Source organism: Sipha flava, unplaced genomic scaffold (assembly GCF_003268045.1).
Source record: "Sipha flava isolate LNK unplaced genomic scaffold, YSA_version1 258_pilon_pilon, whole genome shotgun sequence".
NCBI classification, from domain to species: domain Eukaryota; kingdom Metazoa; phylum Arthropoda; class Insecta; order Hemiptera; family Aphididae; genus Sipha; species Sipha flava.
Genome location: NW_020272917.1, coordinates 2,514,566 through 2,533,926, shown reverse-complemented (window position 1 = coordinate 2,533,926; position 19,361 = coordinate 2,514,566). Strand labels below are relative to the sequence as shown.

The 19,361-nt window shown below is 31.1% G+C and overlaps 2 protein-coding genes and 1 pseudogene across 3 annotated transcripts; 2 read left to right on the top strand and 1 right to left on the bottom strand.

Moving 5' to 3' along the window:
- Positions 1–3,213: 3,213 nt before the first annotated feature.
- LOC112684877 lies at positions 3,214–7,170 on the top strand. 2 transcript variants are annotated; one of them, XM_025556594.1, is made up of 4 exons: positions 3,214–3,553; positions 3,643–3,868; positions 6,480–6,660; positions 6,761–7,170. In XM_025556594.1, the coding sequence occupies exons 1-3, from the start codon at positions 3,453–3,455 to the stop codon at positions 6,657–6,659; spliced, it is 507 nt and encodes a 168-aa protein (XP_025412379.1). In that variant the 5' UTR covers positions 3,214–3,452; the 3' UTR covers position 6,660; positions 6,761–7,170. The 2 variants fall into 2 exon arrangements, with proteins under 2 accessions (XP_025412379.1, XP_025412378.1); XM_025556593.1 differs by having other exon boundaries at positions 6,480–6,703.
- Positions 7,171–12,184: 5,014 nt separating this feature from the next.
- LOC112684874 lies at positions 12,185–13,543 on the top strand. The gene is made up of 2 exons (XM_025556591.1): positions 12,185–13,274; positions 13,390–13,543. Exon 1 carries the CDS (start codon positions 12,290–12,292, stop codon positions 13,217–13,219), a length of 930 nt encoding a protein of 309 aa, XP_025412376.1. The 5' UTR covers positions 12,185–12,289; the 3' UTR covers positions 13,220–13,274; positions 13,390–13,543.
- Positions 13,544–13,645: 102 nt separating this feature from the next.
- On the bottom strand, positions 13,646–14,999 carry LOC112684876 (annotated as a pseudogene).
- Between the last annotated feature and the right edge of the window lie 4,362 nt (positions 15,000–19,361).

Sequence of the window (19,361 nt, the reverse complement as noted above, 5' to 3'; positions counted from 1 at the left end):
AGTGGAACCTGGTTTCTTCATCACGACAATGCGCCAGCACATTCAGCGTTGTCAATTCGTGAATTTTTGGCTGAAAAAAAAATACCTGTGGTCCCCCACCCTCCCTATTCTCCTGATCTAGCCCCATGCGATTTTTTTCTTTTCCCGAGATTAAAATCTGCGCTTAAAGGACAACGATTTCAAGATGTAGAGGAAATTAAAGCGAATACGGCAACAGAACTCAAAGCTATAACTTTAGAACAGTTCCAAAGGACTTTCGAAAAATGGCAAGATCGCTGGAACCACTGCATATCGTCTGGAGGAGAGTATTTTGAAGGCGATGTCTTTAAATAATATGTAACTTCATTTTTGTAATTATTAAAAATAAAATCCTGGTACTTTTTGAACAGACCTCGTATTATACTTAAGTGGTTACGATAAAATCAACAAACTGACACGTCTTCGTCTCAGCCAATAGAACGGAATCATTAAAGTAAAAACCACAAGTTTATTTATGTTATACAGCATGTATACAATCATTACGTATTTTATATTCGTTTCGACCTAGTCGGATATATGTTTACACACCAACGTGACCACATACTGCTTAGAAAAATGTGTTTTAAGTATATTATTATTGTTTCTATTTTTTCTTATCTACATAGGTATACACTATCACACTATCACACTATCATTTAGGAGATGTATCAGTTCAAAGTGGTAATTTTCCAACGATATTATCGTCTCAAATGTTTACAAAAAAAAAAAAAAAAAAAATGATATCAAATTTATATCATAATGTAATTGTCCAAATGTTTTCGAAATAATTAACCACGCTATTATTCTGTGAAAAGATGTCTGGAAGCGGAATCGCATGAAACCGAAGAAATAATACAAAAACAGTTGAAAATAAATGTCTAGTTTATCTAAGTAGATAATTTTAATATAATTTGTGACAGAAAAATATAATATGTCATATAATATATTTTCATCAGAATCTGATTACTATATAACCACAAATAATCTTTCGTTTAATTTATTAATACGATAACGAATTCCACCATCGAAATAAGTATTGATACTATCCGCTTTGGACCATTAATTTATCGCATTTTAATTAATTCAAAACTTTGTTCAATACAAAAATATTGACCTCTTTCTCTCTCCTTTCACTTAATTCTTCTACCCTTTGCACTTTCCACATGCTTGAAGCCATATTCAACTTAAATCACATTATTTTCTCCTCTTCACAATTCATGACTCTTTCCACTTTTGGCTACTCTTCACCTGATGTAATCTTTTTTCTCAATTCTCGTTCTTCTTCTGTAATCTCACTCATCATTTAAATTCATCCACAACGGTATATTTCCACATTTCATTTATTTAAATTTATTTAAATTTATTATAAAATATCACACCGATTCTCATGCAATAAAATTAATTTTTAATCGCTGTATTTTCACAAAAATCAAATTATCAAGCTATAATATTTTTTGAATAAAAGTAATAAAAAAAAAACTAATAAAAATTAATCTCCTTCTTTTGCCATTAAAATAAAAAATTTTTCCACAAAACTAATCAAGTCAGTGAAATTAAATAATATTTACTTATAAGTCAAGACTTATTGTTGATTATCTAAATAAAAACTCAATAGTTCGTATAAATGTAGAATTTGACCATATTCTCAAAAAATATACAATTACTTGATGTTTAAAAAAAATCATATATGCTTGGTGATTTAAGTTTTAAATTATTTTTTTAAGATTATTTATATGATAAATTTAAAACCGAAATTAGAATCAAAGTGAAAACACAAAATCACTAATTTTATCAACAAATAAATATAAACGGCTGTTAAACTAAATCTTATATCACTTCCAAATGTTTTCAGCTTTCCCTTCGAAAAAAGTTACTGACAAATTAAATAATGACCACCCTTAAGTGTATCGCCTGTGTCTAATTCTTAATCTAAAAAAAATACTGTATTGCATTTTTGATTCAAACTACCCGAAAAAGTGTAAAAAAAAATTAAATAAATTGTATAATCAGCACAATCGACGTTCCTCTCGAAATCTTAAAACCCTCAGTATGCTAACGTTACAATTGATTTGTTTTACCTATTTAGATTTCATCGAAGTATTATAATAACTGGATTGGATCGATAAACAATGAACTGCTATAATATTATACAGTCTCGATTCTACCACGATAAATTATGCTGAGGGTGGGTATGACTACAAAGAAAAACACAGCACACGAAATAATCGAAACTATGAAGCATTTTAAAACAAAATAAAACCACTGATTCAACTTCATAATCAGTAATATATTATAATTCTATTAACATTTTTATCTTCTAAAACGGTACTGTATTCTACATCCATATTTCATTATTCCCGTAGAATTTCTTTAATTCCCACGCTTCCTTTAGTTTCGAATTATTATGAAAATGAAAATAACAAACCAATAACCGTTATGGCTACAATAAAAAATAAATTAAAAATGAGTTGTAAATGGTTAGAAAATAATTTAAGTACATAAGTATGTGTTTAAAATAATGAGTGTTCAAAACTCTCATTTTTTTTCTATTAAATTAAAAACCAAGTATACTTTTTTAAATATTTTTTTAAACTATCATCGTGCATTTGTTAGTAGACCTATTGGACAATATAACAAAACTTATAAATTATAGTATTATAACATGCGTGTTTGATGTTTTAGAAAATATGTTCATGTGTTATCACCATTGAGCTAAAATATCAAAGGTTAAAACTATTCATGCTACTTTGTTACGAAATTCCGGGTCATTAATCATTAATGTTTCACTTTTATTAAAAAAAAATTAATTAAATATTGAAATTAATTTTTTCATCTTATCCAATTATATACTCGTATATAAAAAATTACGTAACTTAATGAGTGTTCATCCTGAAATTGTAGAAAAAAATTATAAATATATGTTTAAATAGATTTCGGTAGACAAAATAATCATGGATAATCGAATTGATGGACGAAATCAAAAAGAAATTATGTAACTACACTGAGTTATTAAGCCATTAAAATATTTTTTTCTTTAATTGGATTAAATAAAAAAAATCTAAATTACAAAAAGACGCACTATTGTCACCATCACCTAAATTGCGCCACTTTTAACTGTTTAAGGTAATAAAAACGCGTATACTTGCGTTATTTCGTTTCTTATTTTTATTTAATCATAAATATTATGTCAATGTTTAACGTCTTAACATCAAAAACGTTCTAGTAATTAGTTTGTCTCTTTGTTTTTTAATGTGTTTCTTGGAAATATTAATTTCAATATTTAGATATATTTAAGTGAAAAAATATATTTTGCACTTCTTCGAACTTTTACTACGTGCTTTATCTAAACCTCGAGACATTATAATACACATCATCCGGCGACATAAGAAAGATACACTTGCTAAATTAGTCATTGTACTTGTTTCCGAATCACCATGGAGTTCTCATCATTTATGAACGAGTCGCAAACGGTTCTTGTACAACAATCATGGCCGAAACTAGTCTCAAAGAGTTTTTGGAGTTCGTTTTATCTAAAGTAATATATTTAAATGGTTACGGTATATTTTCTTCATATATATATTTAATACACGTGTGTATACTATAAGCGTTACTTTTTTTTTCTAGTCTGTTTGAGAGGAGTCCGTCGTACCAATTGTTCTTCAATCGTTTCGCTCGTGTCCCACGCGAAGAGCTCCAATTCAACGTTCACTTCTTGGCACACGCGTCTAGGACCGGATTCGCATTTAATGCTGCTATTGATCTTTTGGGTAACTCACTAGAATTTCGTCGAATCCTTGAAGACCTAGGAGCAAAACATCGACAATTTCACCTCACAGCCGAACATTTTCAAGTATTTAAATCTAAATTTTTGACATTATAAGTAGACTAAGTTGACTAAGTTGAAACCGATAGGACGAAATGAGAAGGGCGCTGCGTGAATTTGCCCCCCCCCCCCGTTTTGATTTTGATTTTCTGAGTTTCAAGGGGATTTAAAAATTCCAAAATTGCATTTACAATTCTTTAAAATTATTTGTTTTTTGTTTGAAACTGATAGGACAAGATGGAGGGAAGGCTAACTTCACGTACGTTGTAAGTAGTATATTTTTAATCCGTGACATATGAAATTTTACCCGTAAGAATAGCATTACACCCGTGTAAACGATTTGTTATAAATCAATCGATTAATTTCGATTATATTAATTTATACGTAATAGAAGTAGGTAGTATACAATAATAATAATACAAAAATATTTAAGAAAATTCAAAAAATGTCATTACCTAGATGGCCGTTTGAAAATCAAAGTAACACGATATTGACTCAAACGGGATAGTTTATGTAAATCGTTATAATAGTAGTTGATAACAAAGGAACAAACGATTATGGTATATGAGGAATTCAATTCCTAAAAAATAATCCAAATATGAATTATAAAAATGCGGGAAACGTGTTAACGCTGAAATAATTAGCATAATTTGATGTTTCATTGGTTTGGCGATTAAAATGATAATTTATACCGTTTAATAATTCTGTAATCATATGATGAATAGTTATTTCATTAGACACAGGTGTTATCGCACTATAATACCACAGATAGAGCTTACCTAATAATGCGTTAAACGCGACAGATATACCTTATACACATGAAGATTGGTTCAAATAACAATAAAAACTGTTGTAAACTACTATTACAAGCGTTATAAACGTCGAATATCTCGACAAGTACATGGTGTATAAAAGAAACATGTGTTAAGTCGTAAATGATACTATTACTATATAAAACTTTATACATAAATATATTATAAGTATAGCGTATTAAAATGCAATGTTTAACAGTCAGGTGTCAAACCGTCCAACGGAAATCCAATCGAACAATATAATATATACTCATCGCTAAGTAAATCAAACTGAGTTTCATAGTCGACAGACCTCGGTAATATACACGCTCGACGTTGCTCAACACTGCGATTAAATATTGAATATTATTGAATTTTCGTATATTTCGTAATACCCTTTAAGGCTCACGAGACGAATATCGATAAATATTATACATTCAAAATAAACTTCATTCGGCTCAATACGATCATGGTGTAACATTTTGTCGACTGATAAAAAACAAAAGGAGTATGCGACATTTTGAGTTTAAGAGAAATGGTATACATTATGGGACAGCCGACCGTTGTGCCATAAACATTCGATCGCACAAGCGCTAGTGTTCTTCTAACAATTTAGCAATGATATATTTAATTTTTTTAACTTCTTGGCACAAGTGACATTTAGGATGAACAATTTTATTAAAATAGGGAATAATGGCTTTTGTTTTAATGGAAATAGGCGATACTAATGACAATTGTGTTCATCAAGAAATAAACACATGTCTCTTGGTATCTACTTTTATTGCTGATCAGTGATCACTTTTTATTATGTTGGTAATATGATATAAATTTATTGTAATAAAAATCTGTTTTATTTCTTTTATTCGTTTTACGTGGTAACTAAAAAATCTCACTAAAATATATTAACCATTTGATATGGTTATAATTAATCAGTAGGTTATTACAGATTTATTAATTTATGCACTATGACACTTGGACCATTGAAATCAATAATTTATAATGACAATTATTAGTATATGATTTTGTTTATTTGATAAGCTTATTATTACAATATAATTATAGTTATTATTCATATTAACTTGATATATTATTATTAAATTTGAAATAATTATTATTAGTATTACTCATGATAATATTAAATGAAGTTTTGATTTATTATAAAATATTGTTTTTGTAAGTTACTTAAATACTGATTATAATTAATTTTACAAGCAAAGATTTTAAATTAATTAAATTTAAATTCAGACTGTCATTAATACAACTGAAGGATTGTCTTTAATATATTAAGAATGTTTTTAAAAATAATAATTTATCACAGCGAAGGAAGTAGACATTTTATTTTTCACTAATTTCGTACAAATCACATACATTTCAAATTGTTATTTGTTGCATATAATTTTACCGAACCAAAAATAAAATTGAAACCAATCGCCAAAAGTGGTGAGTTTTATTTATAATCATTGATTAAAAATGAACGTGTTATAAACATTAAAAAATATGACAAACGATAAAGTAGGGACCAAGCGTCACATATTTTTGTTACTTGGCGAACACAATTCTCATCAAAGTTACTTGATTATATCCTAAAATAGGCGCTCAGCCTCTACTTTTGTAGTGTTTGTGTTCGTAAATTTCATTTGCACCGAAATGTATAAGCCAAATAGGTATCCGACTAATAAACGATCAGAGGAACACTAGCACTTGTGCGATATTAATGCCTTAACAGTCGGTCGTCCTGTAGTGTACACAATGTCGCTTAAGCCGTAAATGCTGCGTTTAACTCCTTTTGGCTTTTACCAGTTACAGTTTATTGTTATCGTTTGATGAATACGTTAAAATGTTTACAGATCGTCAAAGACGTACTAATGGATTGCATCGAGAACCGTTTGAAGAACGAATCGAACAACACAGAACGAACGTTGACAGAGTCGTGGAAACTGTGCATCAGCTTGGTGATCGGAGTCATTAAAGATTCCGCGATTGGGGACATACATTCGGACGCATCGATGACGCGCAAACCTAACTGACGTAGAAATATGAATACAAATATGCCACTTATATTACATACACCGTATAATAATTATTATAGGGCTATGTAACGGTTGTGATTTTTTTTTTTTTTTTATAGATTTCTGCAATCGATACCCAAGTGTTAACGAGAAGGAAACTAAACATCTAACTAATCCAAGAGTCGTGTACCCTAATCTTAAGTAATTTGCGTGCTACATTATATTGATTATTATACTTATTATCATACAAGAATATATAAATATGAGTTAATGCATTTTCTCAAAATCACAAGCATATCACCAGACCAATTACACGTCTATACTATACAAAGCTAATGATAAGTATTTGTAAACAAAGCATAAATTATTAATATTAACATTCTATGTATATTCTGTCTTATGGATCTCGGAGTATTGACTGAAATTCTTCCAAAACGTTTAATCTTCTGTCAAATAAATAAAAGGAAAAGATCCATTGGAATTTCATAAACAAGAAATTTTGACCATGCTTAATATATATGAATTAATATTATATAGAATTAAAAAGTTTACATTGTTCGACATCGAACAAAAAATTTACAATACATACTACAGTAGACCAAAATAGACCCTTAATCAATATAAATATGAAGTTTCCAAAAATATTTTTTTTATTGTATATTCTCAATAAGTTCGGAATTTTTAGTAAAAATTATTAATTTAAAAAATGTATACGAATGAAAATGTCCTTATATACAATATACTCGTAGTTGAATGCGAATAATGATTAAAATTTAAAAAACAAATATACGCACACACCAACTGTAAAGTATTTATGATTTTTTTTATTGTTAATATTTTTTTTTACACTACAAAACATTTCAATATATAATGAGTAAACAACTAAAATGACTGGTATCATCATCATCAACATAAAATCGGTAGGTCAACAAGCATTTACAATTTTCAAAAGGAATGTGGTCGCAATAGATACCACCGAGAAATGCATATCGTACAGGTGCGTTTTCCTACAGGTTTAAATTATAAAATAATGTGCACAGATTTTTCATCCTTTAACATGAAACCGTGTGCGTGGGTTTGGATTTTTTGATTTTCAAACCGAAATCAATCTACAATATGTTACACTCGTGACGACGCGATACTTCGTGAGGTTACATAAGTACATAAGTGTACATCATAGCTTTTTCTTTGTTCTTTTTTTTTTTTTATATAATAACGCACGGGAAATTTACGTGTCCGGTGGTCCCGATTCCGGTTGGCCGTTGAGCGGAAGACACAACCGCGGGCACGCACGCCGAACAGCAGCGGTGACCAACGTCCGGACAATGGATTACGACTAATAATAATTAACGGACCAACAATTATATCGTCCGGTCCATAATGCACGCGAATCCACCTGATACTATGTCACAGGGCCACATCGCCGTTGCACGGTCGCGCCGTTGTTCTAGTAGCGACTGCCAGCGGTGGAGAATATGGCGCGCGACACAGAAGACACACGTAACTCGTATGCGCGTAATAATATTGTTATTTTCTTTATTATCATAATTATTGTCGTGATGTTGCGGTGTGTGTCAGACACGTAATTCAGGGTGGCAACAGCGATCTCCGCCCCACCCGAACACCATATTGTTGTAACTATGGATTAATATATTCGTTAAATAGCACTTTATTGCACATTGTTTAAAGCACCTGTTTACGTGCCTGGAGCGCGAGCGCGCGCGTGTGTGAACCTGCCATGTAGGGGCGTATTTAGACTTACTTCTAGGGGGGGATGGCAACTCAAATTCAGGCTCAACATTTACAAGTAAAATTTTTGGTAATATTTAAATCGGATAAATCCTTAATATATGTGGTTTTTTTTTTTTAATCTAATGCCGGATCCACTTAGAATCGACTTTTGTGTAGTTATTTTTAAACACCTGACTGTGTTTTGAAAGTTACGCTTGTGTTTTATTTGATTTTTTACTAAGTATGAACCCGACAAAAATACCAATTCAGTATTCACAGCCACACGTACATTTGATTTCGTTATAAAATTATTCACATAAAAAAAATTTTAAATGTGTATCTCACATATAATAAATTCTTTAAATACGGATTCAGGGGGAGAGTCGATCGCCCCTTCGTCCACCTCTAAATCGCCGCCATGGTACAATATACATACGTTTCGTCGCTGGAGTAGCAATGTATTGCCATAACAATTGTATTGCAATACATTGCCACCAAGGAACCTATGATACCACCGGCATGTCGCTATAATTGCTTTCCTTAACATAACACAGCACAATCGTGTTCGAGGACATTTTATAGTAATATCCCGTTTGTTATCTCCCACGCATAAACGCGTGTGCATATGCGAAAAGTTATGCGCCTCCTAGGAATTTTATAATTTTCGATTTCCATTAGAACTCCAACTATCTAAATACCGATCTACCGATCGTCCGATTATCCGATGAAGAAGAAAAAAATGTCTATTTCTTTTAATAACTTGTTAATGGTAATCGTATTTCTTTAATGTGTAACACAAGTCCACGTATTAGGGAATTGCTATGAAGATAATACAAATGAGAGGTCACGTATGGACACAGTTTATCTAAGATACTACATACTTTCAGATGATAAAACAGTTCATAGCTTAATCGAAAAAGGTGATAATGAAGGAGAGGAGAATAAATTTACGATGGTTTGAAGGTAATATGGGCTGTGCCATGCTGAAGCTTATTATCAGGATATTTGTTTATCCGGACTACCCTTGACAATAATAAGTCCGGATAGTGGGAATTTTACAGTATTTACAAATATTTTGATGATATTATTGGTTGAAGTTGAAACCCATCACACTGTAATTGTTTAATATACGGAATACGAATAAACTATGTGAACTCGATTTGTGTTGCATGCGAAACAGTGATATTTTTCGAAAGCTATAAACAAGTATGCGGGTAACAAATGAAATAATTTTAAACAGTAATTATAATAAATTTACATCTAGTACTAAATTCTATTCGTCATCGACGTATCAATGTCTATGAAGTAACGATCACAAGCCAAATGATAATTGTTACAGAGAGAATAACATTTACCTTACTGGGATGACGAGGATCTCCCAACCAAAATAATTATTCTGGACACCCCGTGCACATTTCCTGCGTGATTTTAAACATATTTTATTGTTCCGTCTTATTATCGAGTGTACGTAATGAAAATGGAAAAAAAAATTGTCACACAGAACGGAATAGACGTGTACGCACACACAATTTGTACACATATATACGCAACAAGGTCACCGCCACCGCCATGCCAGTGGCAAGCATAAATAATAATATAACTGTACCGGAACCCGGTCACGCGACAATAATATATTATATTGGACATCTATGTATGTATTATCGCATATACGAAATTATTGTTATTATTTACGAGCTATTCTTTGTATTTGATACGTCCGCGGTCGACCTCACAAAAATATTGGATTCACAACGAAATATAATAATATTATACTTTATATACATTGTAATACAGACACTAATATGGAACATCGGCCGAGAAGAATATTTTATACACGATCTTATATTTAACGAAATTCTCTATTTCTCTATCTCGAATTCATTTTTATTTTTTTTTTTTCTAATGACTACGCCTTATCGCAGCAAAAATCGACTTTCATTCTTTTTGTTTAATGTCGGAGTCTTAACATGGGAATCCAACCGTTGCAAGTGGCAACAAACTGGTTGACAAACCTGGACATTAGAATTTAAGACAACGCAAATACTATGTCGACTTATTCAATCAATCATTATATACAAATTATATTGAACCTACTTAATTAATTTTTACTATTTATGTTTCTACATTTTATCAATTTATATAATTTATATTTATATCATCTAAATGTTTTATTATAGTATTTTGTTGGTGTTTTTAGTGTCTGCTAATATTTTTATGTGATAGTGTTAGATTCAAACCACAAGATATATATTATATATCCAACCGTTTTAATAATATTTCTTACAAATGTCTTCCTCTTCCATTCGTCCACTGGCTCTTTCTTCCATTATGTTAGTTATTAAAGGATTATATTATTTTATTAAGTGTCCCATAAGTTTTTCACTTTTTGTTCTAAGAATAGATATCAGTATTCTTTTTTTCCTGCTACATATTATTTGGAGAATTTTAGCATTGCGTTTTATAATATAATATTTGTACTTTTGTATTTAAAATTTGCTATTTTTTTATTAGCGGTTAATTATTCCGCTTTTTTAGCCTAGAACCGTCGAGGGTTCGTTAACATATAATTTACCTATACTCACATACTCGTAGTATTAATAATATTAATTATTGATGTAAAATACTATCAATACATTATTACTCGCATACATTTCGTACGGTAGAAAACGTGTTTGTAAGTGAAAAATAAAAAATGGTATTTCTCTTCAACAAATTTCTTTCTATAAACCATCGATTTCGTTATTTAGAGGTTTTCGCGCATACTCGATCACGCGTTCATTCACAGTTACCGTTGCGGTAATAGATACGCATACATCGTAACCCAATATTGTGCACAGTTACGATAGCAGATAATGATGAGTTCACTCACATACACTATAATCGTATCGTATGCGTACAGAACGTTATTTGAAATGAAATTCACGTACAGCCGTCAGTGTCCGATGAACTCAATGAACGGCGACGTCTAATGAAATCGCTCGTCGCATCGTACTGGTATAATATAATGTTTAAGTTACGTTTAACAATACGATATTCTCAACGAGCCGCTCGCGCGTTGGGAGAATCACAATAAGGAACACTGCATATTATGTAGGGCTATAGCTGTGTTTGTTCGGTTATAGGTACCCGCACAAAGTGTATCGTATAATTTTATGAAAATGGGCGAGAACGTTCGGTGGACGGCAAACGATTTTAGAGTATGTGAGCGAAGCGAACATTATAGTTGCATTGGATGATGTGTTATTTATTATTATTGTCCGTCTAAACGATTGCCCGTCTAACCCAGGCAATGTGTACACGCCCCCCCCCCCGGTTCGAGAACCAGTGCTTTAAGTTATGATGACCGGTATGCAGAACATATTTTAAGTAATTTTCACTAGGCGGCACTTCAATAAAATTTTCTACCATCGTAGTTCATAGACGTATTCTTCTGCATAGGAACCTACTGGGAAAATCAATTCACTGCGGTCGTTATGAGAATATGTTGGTTGGTGGTACGATCATCCACCACTGGGTAGCATTCAATTATCATTGGGAGGCACTAGTGTCACGTACTTTGTATGTTAAAATACAAACCGTCGCGGTTATTGCATTCGGCCGCATTCGTTCATAACAGAACACCGCGACCTATTCCTTATAAGTGATTTTTTGTTATCTGGCTATAAAACTCCGTAATTGTATAATAATACGTTTGTTCGTATCAAAAAAAAAAAAAAAAAAACTCGATTCTATGACTACGTATACATAAACTAGTCACTGTATATGTTTCGTCAGTAATAAATACGTATTATTTTCTAATATCATACGACGAACACGAACGGTATTTTTCTTTCGAACGAGCGATTTACTTACGACGACGAATCAATACTGATTTTTTGTCTGCGATTCCTTGTTACGATAGAAGTTCTCGCGACAAAATGATCGTATCCGTACAAGTGGTTTTGATCACGAGCACCTGGTGGTCTTTGGCGAGTGCCGGCATTGTGAATCTGACACCATGTCTGCCGTCGGACTACAAGAAGATGTCGCTTGGTAAAGCGGTTGGTGGTATCAGGAACCTCAAGGTTACTGGTAACCAGCGATCAAGAAGGTCTTGTCACTATTTGGGAAACGTCTACAATAGCTGGACGCGGGTGCCGCCAACTTCGCCGAGCGGCTGTTCGCGGTCAACCGCTTGCGCCGAGACACCCGCAACGATAATGACGAGTCTTGCACACAAGAACACGGTGCGCCTGTTGGTTAAGAATACAAGGCGTCCGACGTCCAAGAAGAGCGTGGCACATCCGGCGTTCAGGAAAACGATGTTTTCGGCGTCCAGGATAACAGCGTCTTCAGCGTCCAGGAGCACGGCACGTCCGGCGTCAATGAAGCCGAAGAAATTTCCGTATTTCAGGAACACGGTGCGTCCGTTGTCCGGAGCCGTGAAAAACGGCGAAAACACCGTAACCTCACATCAGCTGTACTCGGCTATGGTGTCCGTGATCGCGATGTCGCAACCACAGCAAACTAGGTCAAATGCCGCGATCGTGGCCGAGTTGAAGCCGCGTGCAAATAATTGTGTAGTCGCGGAATACATCAAGTGCTTGCCCGTCCCGAAACCGAAAAACAGTTACCAGGATCCGATAATGGTGCAGGAGACCAACAAGGTGGACTATCCGAACGGCTATTCGTTGGCACGCGGCGCCCATGACGCAACAGCCACGTCCGACGAATACAAGTACTACGACGACAATGAAAAGCCGGCCCAGATGTGGAAGGTTGAGGTGGCAAAGGGTGAACACATGACAGAGTCCGAGGCTAAGGCCATGGGAGTACCGGACGACAAAGGCAATGAATACGAAGAGTAGTACAATTTTTCACAATAAATTATTGCGGATCACACATTAACTAAGAAACAGAAATGTAAGTAATTTTACGTAATTTTTTTTTTTTTTGCAATTTAAGAAAAAAATATGTTTATATATACCGAAAATTCTGTAAATTTGGTAAATTTTGATAACTTTTTATGTCATTTTAGGGACATCCCTAGGAACTCCTCGCTTCCTCTTTGTCATGAACTATTGTAACGCATATTTTTATTATTTACTGGATATTAAGAGGCCGTCACACCCGCAAGTGTTGTCTCCGTTTGACATACGTACAACATAGCAAATTTGCGTTCAGTGATTCAAATGTAATGAAGTTAACTTTAATATTAGAGTAAACTGACCTATAATCAAATTTTAAGGTAAGAATTTTATCGGTGTTTTGGTCAATTTTTTCCAATATTTTAATTTTTTAGCAAGTTATGTTTTGGTAACGGTCCAATATGCGACCTACGTTATAAATGTAATTAAATGTAAATAATTTTATCTAACCTTTTTTTCATTCCACTTCTCAGTATAGTCAATAACTATGTATTGTTTCAGTCCGTAATGTTATGAAACGTATTTTTCATATTGATCAAATATTCATCAAAAATAGGTTTTGGATTTTGACATGATCTCCACCACTCTTCTTGGAGTTGTCTAGATATTAAAGGAGACGCTCCATTTTTTTTAATATTATATTTGGATTTCACAATTCTCCATAAGCCTTAAATTTCTTGAGTGTGTACTCCTGTTTCCGGGTCAATAAAAAATTCTGAATGGTTAACTGTTTCATGAATATATCCATGATGATATAATGTTGAGTACGCTCTCCATTGGTCACTATGAATTGTCGTTTCAGTTTTTATTTCATTTTTAATAATTTGTTAAAGAGTTCTCGGTTCCGTTTTTCTACTATAAAAAATCGCCGTTCTAATAATAAGTCTGGCCATTTCCAACAAATTCCAAATACTCATGGGCCTACTATACGATTCCCGTTAATTTGTACGTACTATTTTAGTCTTCGTTGTTGGAATTATTTATTTCTCTTAATAGCTGATGGTCTCCACACTGTAATCGACCACGGTTATACTTCCTTTTACCTTGAAAAAGGGATTTGTCAATTTGGATAGTACAACCAGGACCATTCATTTTCTTTCTTTTTGAAAAACAATATACTGGTATATCTCTACATAAATTATACCAATCAATGATGGTGTTTTTGCTTCTTCCAGTCCAATTTACAGCTTGATTTATTGGAACTGAATCAACCCAGAACCAGAATTAACTATTTCCATTATTTCGCATAATGATAGCTGACTATTACAACGGCCGTGTAGATAAAAAAAGTCACTATCTTTACGAATCGATTGGTAAATCTGGCAACCCCGTTTTGCACATCAAAATGTTACTACTTTTTTCATAGTTCCATCAGAATTTCGTTTTTTACTACTTCTTAAATATTCTATAAGTTGACCACTATACAACACCATATTTCACCATTATACATGTCATCGGATTATCGGCCAGTAATAACCCTCAGTCTTTTAAATATTGAACACATACCACTTCATCTCTAATAATTTGCCTATATAGGTGACCAATAGTAGATGTCATGTTTAATTAGAAAAATTCACATAAAAATTCACACGCACAAAATAAAAGTCAAATAAAAAATCACAAAACGAGTGCACGCCACATACGAATAAAATTGGAACTGTACTGACTGAGAACAGTAAAGGCATTATTAATAATTGTAAATACCAATCGGAAAAAAATATCGAACAAAAATAAATTTTTTTAATTGTTATAATTTACATATTCATAACACACTTAAAAATTAAAACATCGGAAAAATACCGACCAACAAAACATAGATAATTTTATTCTCTTAAAGTTTGATTAAAAATCAATTTACTCTAATATTAAAGCTAACTTCACTACATTCGAATCACTGAACGCAAATTTGCAATGTTGTACGTATGTCAGACGAAGACATCACATGCGGGTGTAATTGTATTATTAATTTAATATGATTTTTTATAACTTTTATATAACATAGATTTGTGGGAATACGGCACTGCTGACTCATGTTATCAACTGCTACTCCCATTTTATATATGTTACTTGTTATTTATAATTTATGTAACTCTGACTCTTACGGCGATCGCACGATCGATTTTGGCTCGCTCTCGTTACTGATCCGCCGAACGAGTCAGCTCATTAATATTTATACTAATATAATAATATTAATAATAATTAATAATTATAATTCAAACATATTGAAGATGAATAAAGATATGTTTAAAATACAATATATGTGTATGTTGTTAATTTACTATTTGTACAATTATACCTATATATGCGAATATGCGAACCCAAACATTCTCCGATTTTCCAGATAAAATTATAGTTATATATCTACATTTTATTTTGTTTTCAAACATTGTATTCGTTTGTACCCAACGTGTTTGATTTTGCGTTTATTTGTCCAAATATCCGATAAATGTTCGATAAAATATTTATTATTATTGCGTTATTCCCACGATTTAATGAAATATAATTTTATATTATACTTTGACCATGCTTATTCCCAATAAAATTGAACGTGATACGTGATATTAGTGGAAGATTCAAAATGTTATTGGAGGGAGGCATGATCCAAAATGCAGTGAACATTTTTGAGAGTTATTCCTTTATTCGCAGTAATAATACTAGTGCAATTTAAACTTAGGTTATACATTTTTTATTTTTTAAAAACTTATTTAGGGAAAATATTTTTTTTACATGGACTAAGTTTTTTTCAACAAATAGTGAGGTTATTTAAATAAAATATAAATATTTTCGTATCATATAACATTATATAGCTATTATTATTTTCGTGACACACAACCACAATTAGATGAAAACGAATAAATTGGAAATAAATCATAAGTAAATGAGTAAAATAAATATATGCAATTAGGGTCTATCTAAGAACTTAAAACACAAATCTTCCAAAATACGAAAGTATTTACATAAATTACAAATTTTTATAAGTATATTTCATAAATTCTTTGATATAGCTCTTTTAAAAATGATGTTTTATGACTTTATTATATCATACATACACATTTTTCAGTGAGGGGGCTATAGTCCCCTTACCCTCGCACCCTTGGCGCCGTGCCTGGCCCCCTTTAAATCTACCATTTCGGTAAATAATTCAATTTTATCATTGATTATAATTTATTAACTTATAGTCCACTTAGATGACGTGCTTTGCATTTGATATGTGTTTAATACATACATATTTAAATTTGTATACGAGTTATATAAGGCATATAGGTAAGTAATATTTGCATAATTACAAATCTTTATTTTGTACGCTTTTTATATATTTTATATGTTTATTTTAATAATCGAGTTATAAAATATAAATTAAAATAATAGGTATTTTTTTATTATTATAACGAATTTAAAAGAAATGTATACGGGAAACCCTTGTGTATGCTGTATTATTTTTATAAATACAAACGTAAATAATAAAATACAATACTGTTCTACTTAAAAAAAAAAAACAACTCTGTACAACACAAGCCATGCGCCTAATGCAATTGACATAAATCATATTCAACTGCATACAAATTACATAAAAAGAGAAAACTGGAAAATATATTGTAATCTTTAAACAGAAAATATATTCATTTAACCCGGAAATAGTGACCTATGGATTGTTTTTTACAAGATTTGCAGATAAAAAAAATCATTTTCTCATATTATATTAGGTATAAAATAATTTTTACAGTCGACGGCTCGTTCATTTCTCTCAATTATCATACATCATGCATACATCTTATATACAACGAATATATGTGTAACTATTTATCATTAAATTTGATTTTATATTTATTAGTTCAAAGAGATATTAAATTTTAGTGTTGTATAAATTAAAATATCATAAAATATAGTATAATTATCTATTCGTATATGTATACAAAGCGCTTCATTTTATTTTTAATTTGATATACATTTGTAATTAACAAATTATTATAATTATTATAAACGCAACGATGTCGAATTATCACTTCTATTGAAAAATCTGTGCAAACAAGTTTGCAATTCTAAACTCTAGAGCAGAGGTTTTCTACCTAGTGGTTGTTCTATCGATCCACGAAAAGGTCGCCAATGATAATTGAGGAGTCAACAAAGTAATTTTTTTTAAAAAATTCATACTTATAAATAATACATATATATATATATATATATATATATATATATATGTTACAGTTAATTTGTGAAGTTATCGATTTTGTAAAATCGACCGAAAAATTGCTAATTTCATTAAATCAGCAACTTCAAAAATTTAATGTAACAAATACAAGTCTACACATAAATATATTTTAGTGTAAAATCTTATACTTATATAATAACTTTTAAAGAGGTTTCCATACAATAAAAAATAATAAAAAGGAGTCACAATTTAAAATCACTGCTTTAAACATATCAAAATTTAGTTTAAATAAAAACTTATTTTAAACGTTTTATAAACATGTATAATAATACAGAAGTACAGTGACAAACCGTTTTAAAGGACAGTAAAAATATTAATTAAAACAATTATTTTATAATTGTACTTGATTAGAATGAAGTGTTTAACGCTACAGCAATACAAAAAAAAAAAAAAAAAAAAAAATATCCAGAGCAAACTATATATGTGAGTACAATAAGAAAGTTGAGTGTTCCGTTGGCTGATCATATTGTGCAATGTTCTAATTACACTTAATAACCTTGAGATGTATATACATACATATATATATATATATATGTGAGTGTGTAAGTGTAACATTATAGTTTTGTCATACAGGTTTGATAAAATGATATTCACATTTTTAAACATTATATTAAGAAGATAAAAATGATTTATTTTGTCTTACATACGCATTTGGCGCGTAATAACTTAAGCAATATAATATATGTAGTCTTCCTTCGCATAAGAAAAAAACCAAACCGAAGCTAAATGCGAATTGTGTTGTTTGTTATATGCTATAATTTCATTATTATACATCTCCTGCTATAGGTTACTTGTATATAATATATTTGTAGTGAATAAAACTTAATGAATAGGGATTCGTTAAGAAACACAATAAAATCATAAACCCAGAGTTATTCGTTAATTTTTCACAATTGAATATGTGTGGCAATAATAGCAAACCTAATTACCCACTAAACTTGTTTATCTTGAAGCAGCGAGTGAATATTATTGGGATTTTCGAATTGACTAAATGGTTACAGCAAGATGGACTCCGTTTACTGCTAAAAACGAGTTTTCGAATAATTTGTTATTTCATTATCACGCACAATGACCATTAATCCTCATCATAGACAATTTCTTCGGGTTATAAGACTTTCAAATGTTATTCTGATTCAATGATTTTCGAAAAACTAAAAGACTTTAAAAGTTTTCTTAATCATGATAAATTTACGATCCTTAGCATTGAGATATGGCCCATCGATTTAAAAATAAAAAAATAACGATTCGTTGACAGATAAAGTTAAAACAAAAATGAAAATGTAAGAAAAATAATCGAGGTATGCAGTTATGCAGTCACTCTCTCGTGCATTCCAATTCATGCACTTTATATTATATCCATATGTAATAATTACAATTTTTAGTATGGCGAAGTCTAATACAGAGACGGACTGGGGAACAATCGGTCCAGGGAGAATAGTCAAAGTAACCAGCCCTAATCTTGTTTATTCATACAATAAACGTATAAATGTAATTTTATACTTATAAAGTTACATAAACTCAACTAATAATAAAAATAACAAATAATTAAATTTAAAAATAATTTATTAATTCATTTTTATTTAACATTAATATTTATTTTTAACATATTTTTCATCAATGTAGAACTTTCTTTAAATTCGAACCCAAATTCATTAGTAATATTTTTTGTACTTTTTTTGCACATTTTTAGTTTTATTGATATTTTCTATAAATTCCAAACTAATCGTTTGCGCCAATTTTCGTGTACATCATCGTTTTCAGCGTTAAAAAATACATAAGTTGACAAAAGAAAAAATCCGAAATTTTAGGTGCGCGGAAAAGTAGGAATATACCGTACTATGTATTATTCATTATTATTTACCTTTATTGGCG

Coding starts and splice junctions, on each gene's coding strand:
- LOC112684874 (XM_025556591.1), top strand. CDS start 12,290: ATGATCGTATCCGTACAAGTGGTTTTGATCACGAGCACCTGGTGGTCT.
- LOC112684877 (XM_025556594.1), top strand. CDS start 3,453: ATGGAGTTCTCATCATTTATGAACGAGTCGCAAACGGTTCTTGTACAA. Junction 3,554..3,642: donor TGGAGTTCGTTTTATCTAAA/GTAATATATTTA, acceptor TTTTTTTTCTAG/TCTGTTTGAGAGGAGTCCGT. Junction 3,869..6,479: donor TCACAGCCGAACATTTTCAA/GTATTTAAATCT, acceptor AAATGTTTACAG/ATCGTCAAAGACGTACTAAT.